The 10,240-nt window shown below is 55.5% G+C and overlaps 1 protein-coding gene across 1 annotated transcript; it reads left to right on the top strand.

Annotated features, from left to right (window-relative positions):
* Positions 1–2,341: 2,341 nt before the first annotated feature.
* Positions 2,342–9,420, top strand: LOC309412249 (ectonucleoside triphosphate diphosphohydrolase 8-like; the record flags this gene model as incomplete). Its single annotated transcript, XM_082009121.1, has 9 exons — positions 2,342–2,464; positions 3,226–3,343; positions 3,888–4,038; positions 5,120–5,279; positions 6,099–6,332; positions 7,388–7,660; positions 8,128–8,238; positions 8,880–9,017; positions 9,238–9,420. The coding sequence occupies 9 exons, from the start codon at positions 2,342–2,344 to the stop codon at positions 9,418–9,420; spliced, it is 1,491 nt and encodes a 496-aa protein (XP_081865247.1).
* Between the last annotated feature and the right edge of the window lie 820 nt (positions 9,421–10,240).

Here is a 10,240-nt window from a genome sequence, read left to right as displayed (position 1 = left end):
GCAGGCGCAGGCAAGAGGGGCAACAGCCTGCTCCCTCCTGCAGTGCGAAGGTGGGAGGAGAAGCGGCCGGTGCTCAGCCTGTTCAGCATGAAGACGAAAAAGCTAAGGTAATTATCTAATTAGCTAATCAAGGGGCCTCTGTGGGAGCCCATGAAGGGAGCAACCGTGGGTGCAACAGGGGCTGTGTGCGATGCCATGCGCTGGGGACGTGATGCAGGTTTGGGAAGAAGGTCTCCAGCGAGCCTTTCGCCTGGTCCCCGGAGGGCTCACGGACTCTGCCTCCCCCCAGCTCGCTGTGCCGCCTCCCAGCCCTGGCTTTCTGTTGCCCTACAGTTTTTGCAGGGAGGATTTTGTCAGCAAAATTATTAAGCCATTACCTGTGACTTGGTTCAGGAATACCTAGCGTAAACTGAAGAAGTATTACCTTTTATCAGATTTTTTTAACTGAACTATTTCTAAATAATAGAGCTGTTTGCTCAAGGAAAGTGCTGGTGAACTGGTTCTCCTGCTTTTGCACATCCACAGTTCCTCCCAAGAGGAAGGTGGACGCTCGGGACCCCAGGAGTTGGCTGAAGGGCTCTGGTGGATGGGGGATGTCTCCTGGCCCTACTCATGGCTGCAAGGTGTACGGCTGCTGTGCAGGGAACGGACACATCTGTCCACATTAAAAGGAACCGGTGCACGACAAACACTGCTTTCACAGCAAGCGAAGCACCGCCGGGAGCGGCTGCCCATGCTCTGCTCATTGGTGTCCATAGGGTGCTCTCACCAGCTCGGCCCCGATCTTCAATCCTCTGGGGCTGTGCCCATCTCAGGGGTGGGTCTGAGGCTGGTCCTGCCATCCTTGCTGGGATAAGGTCCATGGAAGATGGGTAGCTGAGGGTTCCTGCAGCTCCAGAGATCCGGGGCTGCTCCAAGGCTCCTTTGGAGTGAACACAGCTCCTCAAGGGACCAGAGCCCTGCGGTGCGGCCACAGACCATGGGTGGGAGCATGGGGCCATGTGTCCCTGTGATGGCACACATCCACACCTGCCTGAGTGCGTTGTCCCTCTCACCACTTTCAGGAGGGGCCCAGCTCTCAGGAGCTGTGGCGGTGGCCCTGGAAGCATTGCCAAGCTCTGCCTTTGGCATGTGGCCCAGCTGCACCCCAGCTGCCTACCGGGACAAGCAGGTTTGCGAAAGGGCTGAGCCTGGCACTGAGACCCAAAGTCCTGGGAATGGGGACAGAAGGAGCAGCTCAGGGAGACCCTCTGCCTGGGGTGAGTGGATGGAGTCACTGCAAGTCAAGGGAAATCACAGCTCCCTCCCAGCTGGGAAATGATTACCTGTCCTTCTGGCGTGAGAGACAATTAAGATATTATCACATAACCTCTGGAACTATTTATTTACTACAGAATGATCAGGAAAATGAAACCAAAGAGTTGCTCAGGCCGGGTTTGGAGGCAGGAGCCAGAGGCTTTGGTCGGCTCTGGGTGCACACAGCTGCCATGCGGTGCTGCAGGTCCAGGAGGGACTGGGGCCAGTCAGTGCCTCTCTGTCCTGCATGGGGACGAGACCCCCTTGCTCAGCACAGCCCTGGCCCAGCCGCTGTGCGGTCAGTGGGGTATTTCCAGACCTGGGAAGGAAGAGGACACTCATTCACCCCCTTCCAGCGAGTTTTGCCTAAGGCTGAGGAGGTCTGAGATGAAATAATGGGGGGAAGATTTTCAAGCGGTATCTGCTTCCAAAGGATATAAAAGGCAAGTCCAAGCTGGGTTTACTGCTGGCAGCGGAGCCCAGAGCCACAGCAAGGACTCACAAGCCAGGTCCGAGCAATCCCACCTGGGCGCACACGTCTGGGTGCTGCTGGGTGCATGGGTCTGGGAGTGCCAGCAGGTGAAGCTGGCCTTGTTCACATCTTGTAAAATAAAATCACCTTCCCCTTCTACAGTATCTCACTTTGGGGTTTTTTTGCAATTTCCCATGCTCTCCTGTTTGGTGCAGTGTTTCTTTTGCTCCTCCTGTACCTGATCCTTCCCAGCAGTGGTGAGCCGAGCAGGAGTGGGTGCAGGACCTGGAGGACTCTTGCGATCCCATCATGACTGTGCCAGACCACTGGGCAACCAACCCCTCTTTCCTCCACCCTCCTCTGTTTTATCCTAATATTGCTTTTCCCAGGGAAAGATCTGATTATCCAGATTATCCACCAGGATTTCCAAGTTACACAGCTTGAGACAGTGTCAGCCTGGGGACAGCTTTCAGAGCTGATCTCCTTGCAGCTCTCTCTGACTAGTGTTGTTCACAGCTGGCCATGTCAAACCACCTTTCTCCTGTGTTTGGGTTTGCAGGAGCCTTCACCGTGATGTTCGCTTACAAGAAGCACTTCACCACTGCCATCGTTGGGGTGCTGATCACACTCTCCATCATTGCCCTTGTTCTCAGCCTGGTGAAGATTGAAGATGTCTCCCTGCCACCCACGGTCAAGGTAAGCCCAAAAGAGGGTCCCCGAGCACCACTGCAGAGACCAGTCACCTTGGGCAGGTGCTCAGAGACAATGGCTTATCTTCAGGGTTAGCAGCTGAAGGGTGGTCAGTAGGACCCACCCCGGGGTGGGTGTTTTCTTCCCATCTCAAAATGCAAGCAGAATAAATACAGCCTGGCCCCCTCAAAGTCAGGGAGGGAAGCCTCCTCTGAAACTAGCCACCATGCTATGCGCTTGACATGTTTCAAGGAGATGGGCAAAGTAGGGCAAAGCCCTGCCCCACTCCCTTGGCACTCTCAGGGCACTTATCGGGGAGAAGCACATGGCTGGGTGCTCATAGACTGGGGCTGGTGTGGCTCTGCCAGTCCCTGCCCAGGCTGGGTGCAGCCATGGGGGTAGCAGAGAGCACTGGAGATGGGGGAGTTGCTGGCCCCAAGGTGGGGCCAGTGTAGACACAGAAGGTATGTAACCAAGAACAAAAATAAAAAAGCATGAGGAAACAACCAAGAAAATGTTTGTGTGAGCTGGCATTGCTGCACAGACCTCGGGAGAGGCAATGAAAAAGTCCCTCAGTTGCCAAGAAATGCCCATGCTGGGGCCACACGCTGTCACCACTCTGCTCTGCCACGGTGCAGATAGCTGTGCCTTGGAGAGGTGTTTTTGGGGCATCCTTTGGCCCGACCACCCTGGCAGTGTCCTGGTGGGGACAGGGTGGGCTGCTGCTCCTCCCGCCAGCATGATGATGTCTTGTTTTTTCCTTCCAGTATGGGATGGTGTTTGATGCAGGCTCATCCCACACTTCTCTGTTTGTCTATGAGTGGGATTCAGACAAGGAGAACGACACTGGTGTGGTCAGCCAGACCTTGTCCTGTGATGTCCAGGGTCAGTATCCCCCTGCCACAGACTCAGTGCTGCCCTGCATGTTGTGGGTGGGACAACCTGGCCTCCCTCTTGTTGGCCTGCCAATGCTGGGCAGCTCTGTCCATCAGGCTGTCCCTGCTGGCACGGTGGGGAGCCCTGGCTGCAGGCAGCGTAGTCCCTGACTCCCCACTGGCCTCAGTCCATGGCTGGAGAGCCATCAGCACCATGTAACCATGTAATGCCCACACGCTTGGTGGGACTGAAGCACCTTGATGCTGCTCTGGATTTTCACTCCTCCACCTTGGACTGCCTCCAGCTGCCAAAGCCACTGTCCTGGCAGGGGAATGACTCATCCATAGAGACGGGGACACTGCTGGAAGCATGGGAGATGTGGGGAAGCCATAGAAGAGGAACACAAGCGTGGGTTAGTCAGGTCTTGGGGGACCAGGGGACCCTGGAAAAGTACCCTTTGCTGCTAAGAGGTGACAGACCTTACTGCCTTGTGCCCTCTTGCTCCTACATCCCTGTCCCCAGCTGTTCCGTCCCCAGCCTGACTCTCTTCCAGGTCAAGGCATATCGAGCTATGCCAATGATCCCTCGAAAGCCGGTGATTCCCTAAGGGATTGCCTGGATAAAGCCCTGAAGGTTGTTCCTGCTGCAAAACAGAGGGATGTCCCAGCTTATCTCGGAGCAACAGCAGGCATGAGGCTACTGAGGTATCGCTGTGGGTCACGGGGGTGATGGGGCAGCAGCCGAGCTGCAAGCAGCCGCTGCCAGGACAGAGTGTCCTGCACGGGCCCAGGCTGCCAGGAGCTCCCAGATCACGTGCTGCCGTGAGCAAGCGGCTGAGCAGTGGGGAGAAGGCAGCCTGGTGGGGACACGCGGGTGGCTGCGCTGTCCTGAGCGATTTGCCCTGGGGCAGAGAGGCTGCTTAAAGGTGTCTGTTGGCATCCTGGGACCCCACATCCCAGGAAGTGCTGCATGCCTAGTTCCAAGCCAGAACTGCTTCTCAGAGCTCCTTATTTGCTCTTCATTATCCCTTAAACACAAGGGAGCTGAGATACCACCAGGGAATGTGCCATCTGCCCAGATGCCTGGGTGCTGGCGAGGGAGTGGGGCAGAGGTAGGAGGTGACAGGCTGCTGCGGGACCTGACCTTACCTTTCACCAGCCCGTATTAGCTCTCTTAAAATGTCAACTTCATTTCATGGTTCTTGGTTTTACGGTTGCAGATATCTAACGTTATTTCTGTGCCCTGGCAATCAGACCCCTTCCCTGGGAAGGAGCCGGGTCACAGCCTGAGGGTTACTCACTTCAGATAGCGAGCACATGCCAGCAGCCCCGCGACAGCTCCCCCCACTCAGAGGGCTGAAACCAGGCTGGCACCTTCCCAAAAGACCCACTCAAGCTCAGCCGCCAGCCCGGCTTTGGGGCAGTCAGTGGGTGATGTTCAAAGCTGGGTTTTGCAACACAACCCCCTCTGGCCTCCAGCACTATGAAGATACTTAGGTAGGGAAGGGTGGGCTGGCAAACCTTTACGTGACTGGAATCAAGCTGCACTGGAGGGAAGAGATTGCTATTGCTCCTAGATCTGTGATGCCAAGTCTAGACAGCTGGGATTTATGCTGTATGAGCAGCTTTGACAAGTTATGTAGCAGGAAACATCATTTCACACAAACTGCTTGTTGCAAAAAAGTGGAGTATGTGGAACTGGGAAAAAAAACAGACTGTTTCCTTGTGTTTCCTCTGTAGTATTACTGTAGCTGGGTATGTGTCCTGACCTTTGAGTCCTTCTTAGGGAACAGAACAGCTCAACGGCAGATCAAGTCCTGGCCGAAGTTGCTAAAACCATGCGAGAGTACCCCACAGCTTTCAGAGGGGCTCGGATCCTTACAGGAGAGGAGGAGGGGGCTTATGGCTGGATCACCATCAACTACCTGCTGGACTCCTTCACCAAGGTGGGAGAAGGGTGAAACACCCACTCCTTCCTTGCTAATACAGTTTTTCTGATTTTTCTTAAGCTTGCTTAGCGCAAGGTCATGGTTAACCGCTTTCAGGAATGACCTAGGGGAAGCACCCTCTGGCTTGCCCGCAGTGAAAGAGGAGGGAGAAATCAGGAATGAGGGTGTCTCTGTTAAGAGCTAAGGGCACATCTCTGAACCATGTGGACACAGGGTCTCCTGGGGACAGCGCGATCAGCCGTGCAGCCCAGTGGGGACCGTTTGCTCCTGCTGGGCTTTGTCTCGCTGCCCTGGGAAGGTCCATCTCTGTGTGGGACTGGGAGACTCCAGTTTTGGTTCAATGTGCCAGTCTGAAGGAAGCTTGAACTAAACCTCTTTCCTGCCACCCTCTATCCCAGCACCACCACAGCTCAGAGTGGTGCTGGCACTGCCGGGCTCCTGTGCAGGCTGTTGGAGGATTTCTGTCCTTCTCCTTGCACCAGCCCCCCTGCAGCCTGTTCTTCAGGGAGGGCAGCATGTCCAAGCCAGGTCCCCACCAGCACTTTGGTCTGGGGACCGGTGACTCAGACACGTGAGCCCACAGCACGTTGACACGTCTTGGCTGTCAGACAGGTCAACCTCTGTTTTTTCTGGCTCTGATAAATGGCCGGGCTGGTTGGGCAGGGAAGGCAGTGGGGCCTCACGTACAGAAATAATTGAATACCTGTTGAATTCAGTAACAAAACCCTACTGACTTCAATGGGATGAGAATTTTTCTCAGGGCAAGTAAGCCCAGCCATGTACTACTCCTCTTCCTCTCCTGTCTCACCTTGGCAGTACTCCCCGAAAGCACACACATGGGTTCATCCAGAGGCGGCCAACATTTTTGGGGCACTGGATCTTGGAGGAGCATCCACTCAAATCAGCTTTATGCCCGAAGGTCCAGTGATAAACTGGAATAAAACCTCCAAGTTCATGCTGTACGGGTATAACTACAACATCTATACACACAGCTATCTCTGCTACGGGCAGAATGAGATGCTGAAGCGACTGGCAAAGGAATTAATTGCGGTAAGAGGGGAACTGGGGGGTAATTGGACTCTGGTCTCATGATACCAACCAAAGACTTGTTACTGCATAAAATAAGAACAGGGAATACCCTTGCGGAGAGGCATCATCAGGGACTGAGAGCAGGTACAGACTCCTTGGAGCATGGGTAGGCAGATGTGGAGAGGAGCATGGGAAGTGTCAGAAGAGGTCGCTCAGGAGAGCTCTTCTGCAGCTGCCTCACACAGAATGTAGAAAAGGCAGGACCAGGCTCTTCTCAGAGGTGCGAAGTGACAGGACGAGGCAACAAGCACAAACTGGAACATGTGAATTTCCAACCAGATGCAAGGGAAAAGTATTTCCCAATAAGAATAGTCAAAAATTGGAATAGGGTCCAGAAATGCTGTGGAGTCGCCATCCTTGGAGAAATTCAGAATTTGATGGGACAAGGCTCTGAGCAACCTGATCTAGTCAGGTTAAAGCAACCTGGTCATGCTTTAAGGAGCGGGTTTGGCACAGGGACTCTATAGGTTCCCCAAACCTAAACTTCTCTGTGATTGCACAGACCTGAGAGAAGTGAACCAGAGATGTTTCTTGGGCCATTTTTTGGAAGGTCAGAGGAGAAGAGGGTCTTCATGGAGCTGCACCTTGCCAGGAGAAGCAGCCTTGGTGAGCCAGAAGGGCTTGCTCATGCTGCACAGCCAGGAAGGTCCCAGGCAGTGTCCCTGGCTGGGGCTGGAGCTACAGACAGAGCTAGAGCTGGGCTGGAGAGGGCTTTCCATGCCCCAAATCATGATCCTGCTGGCCAGGAGAGAGATGTGCTGGGTCCCTGAAACTGGTCTGCCTCCACGGGAGAGGGAATGAGACAGAGCAGCATGGGAATGAGTGTTGAGCTCAGGCTGGGACTGCAGACAGCCAACAAGACCAAGATTAAACAGCAGGAGGGTCCTTCCCTGCTGAGGAGGTGGGAGATGCCTGTGCATGTGGCTTTGGGGGGTACGCTGGGTGAATCCTGCTGCCCGGCGGGCCTGCCAAGAGGGTTTGGAGGAGGCTGTAGCCTGCGATTTTGCTATTCCCAGGAGTCACCCTCCAGCACGCGAGTCGATCACCCTTGCTACCCAAAAGACTACAATGAAACCGTCTCGCTGTCTTCCTTCCGCACCAGCCCCTGCACGAACGGCAGTGACCCACGCCTGACCCTCGGCGACAGGGACGTGACCCTGGAGGGCAGGGGCAATGCCGGCGGGTGCCTGGCTGCCATCAAGAAGCTGTTCAACTTCTCGGCATGCGGCCAGAGCCAGGACTGCACCTTTGACGGCGTCTACCAGCCCCCGGTCAGAGGGCAGTTCATTGTAAGGCAAATCTCGTCCTCGCACCTCCACATGCCCCCGGGTGTGAGGTGTCCCTGCGCGCCCCGTGGCACTGTCACCTCCCCACAGCAGAACAGGGGCAAGAGGCTCCCAAATTACCCCTGCCCTGGGGCACGCCAGGGGTTGCTGCCATCTGGTTTTCCAGCCAGCTCTCCAAATGGGCCCATGTTAATAAAACTGGTGTTTAGTGAAAAAAAAAATGTTTTCAGTAAAAGACGCCAGCTAAGCCAGCAGCCTGCAGGCAAGACTCTGCCTGCGCTTGACGTGCTGCTGTAGCCAGCAGGCACCCACACCCCCAGCCCATCATCTCGGCTGGGACATGGACAACGTCTCCCTGGGACTATACGAGGGTGGGGCAAACCCCACCTCCTGCTTCAAGGGAGGTGGGAGCAGCTGCCTGGGGGTTTCCCCACTGTAGCTCAACGGCATTTCTGCCTCTTGCCTTTCAGGCCTTCTCTGCCTTTTACTATAACTTCAAGTTTCTCAACTTGACCGAGGGGCAGTCACTGGCGACTGTCAGGGAGACCATCGAACATTTCTGCACAAGAAGCTGGGAAGATGTATGTTCCCCATGAAGGGAGGTTGTGGGGAAGCTTCACAAGCAAAGGGGTCCTGGGGTGGGGGAAGAGGAGCAGGGACCCCTCTGGGGGAAAGCTCCCTGGTTGCTGAGCTGTGTCCTACACAGCGGAGCCATCCCTGAGCTCTGTGGGGAAGCCAGGACCGTCCCGCACCCACCCTTGGGGCCCTCCTTGCTCATGCAACACTGGGAAAGGGGCAGCCAGGGCAGGTGAAGGCAGAAAAATCTCCCCTTCAACACCAGAGATGGGGATCGAGGTGGGTCTGTAGCACTGGAGGATGTTGAGAGCAGAGCCAGCTGCTGGCACCACTCTGGGGATGAGTCAAATGGGCATGGAGAAGGCCAAGAGATGTGCTAGGACCACCATGGACAGAGAGCAGGAGCACCTTCCACGAGGAGGCTGAGATGCGAGAATCTGGGGCGGGAGGAGCTCCAATATGTCCCTCTGTTTCCACGTAGTGTGTAAATCCTCCTCAAAGGAGTTGCCCTGCATAGGCAGGTCCAAAATACCTGCCAGAAGTCTTTTTCTGGGTGCTGGTGACTGCAGGCACGAGCCATTGCCCCTTGTGCAGCAGTCGTTGGGAATTGCCTGCAAATAACTTCCCAAATATGTCCCCACCCCAGCTGTCTTCTAGCTACACTGAAGAGAATCCTGAGCGACTGCCTAAATACTGCGCGAACGCCAACTACATCCTCATACTCCTCCTCGACGCCTACAAGTTCAACGAAACCAGCTGGAACAACATCTTCTTCCAGATGAAGGTAGGCAGCAAATGCAGCCTGCAGAGGCACTGCTGGGAAGAAGAGCGATCTTCCCCCATCAGGGTGCCATGAGAGCCACGGTCCAGAAAGCCCTGCCTGACCCACATCCCAGCGTGGCACTGGGTGTGGGGCCAGCTGCTGCACCCCGTTTGGGGTGTCCTGTGTCGTCGGTGTGGCTTTCCTGCAGGTCTAACTCATGGTCCCCTCTCAACTCGGGCAGGCGGGGAGCGCCGATGTCGGCTGGACGCTGGGTTACATGCTGAACCTCACCAACATGATCCCGGTGGAGGCTCCAGTGTGGGTGAAGGGGCACATTCCTTCCCTGTGGGCTGCAGCTGTTGCCTTCATCATCCTCACCGTTGCCTTGGGGCTTGCTGCCCTGCTCCTGCTCTCCTGGGTGTAGGAGCCTGGCTGCTTTTCAGAGCCTGGCAGGTGTGCATCAGGGGTGGAGGGCCATCTGTGGAGGGGTCCTCCATGCTTCTGCCTGCAGGACTGGCACCCTGAGGCTTGTTCAGTGATGCTGGGCACGTTAACCTCTACAGCACCAAAGAAGGTCTGGCCTCCCACGGAACTGGCCCGCAGCATGCAGACAGGCACTATGTGAGGTTTCCAGAAGAGCTCTGCTCCCATGGAGACCCGCTGGGATCAGCCTACACACCACAGAAACCTCAGACATGTCTATCTGCCTCCTTACACTGCTATGCCTGTTACCAGTATGGCCTCCATCCCGGTGGCTGGCACATGGGGCCATGGAGGGCCAGCCTGGCCGTGGAAGAGCTCCCCACGTGCCAAACTGTTAGTGCACGGCTGCAGGCACCTGGTGACAGGGTGCTTCCTGCAATGCTGGGTCTGACCACGGTCGCCAGCAGCCAGACAGGTCCCTGCCAGGTCTGCCACTGTGAGGGCATGCAAGGCTCTGCAGCACCCAGCTGGCTCTCCTGAGGGTGTATCGTTTGGGCTTATCCGATAGTCTTGGAGACAGAAGGCAAATTAAGCATCCAAAGTCAGAAGCATGGTCGAAGTCTCCCCAGAGGGTTCATCTCATCATCTCATCTCATCTCATCTCATCTCATCTCATCTCATCTCATCTCACCTCACCTCATCTTATCTCACCTCATCATCTTCCTTTTCTTCTGGGATAAAGGGATCGGTGTTCCTGAGTGTCTTCCTGGAGACAATATTGTCCCACCAGCAGAAGACCTGGCCACCATGAGTGTCAGGCT

Source organism: Phaethon aethereus (genome assembly GCF_964289735.1).
Source record: "Phaethon aethereus genome assembly, chromosome: 20".
NCBI lineage: Eukaryota > Metazoa > Chordata > Aves > Phaethontiformes > Phaethontidae > Phaethon > Phaethon aethereus.
Note: the sequence above shows the minus strand (reverse complement) of the source record. Positions and strands in the feature narration are given on the sequence as shown.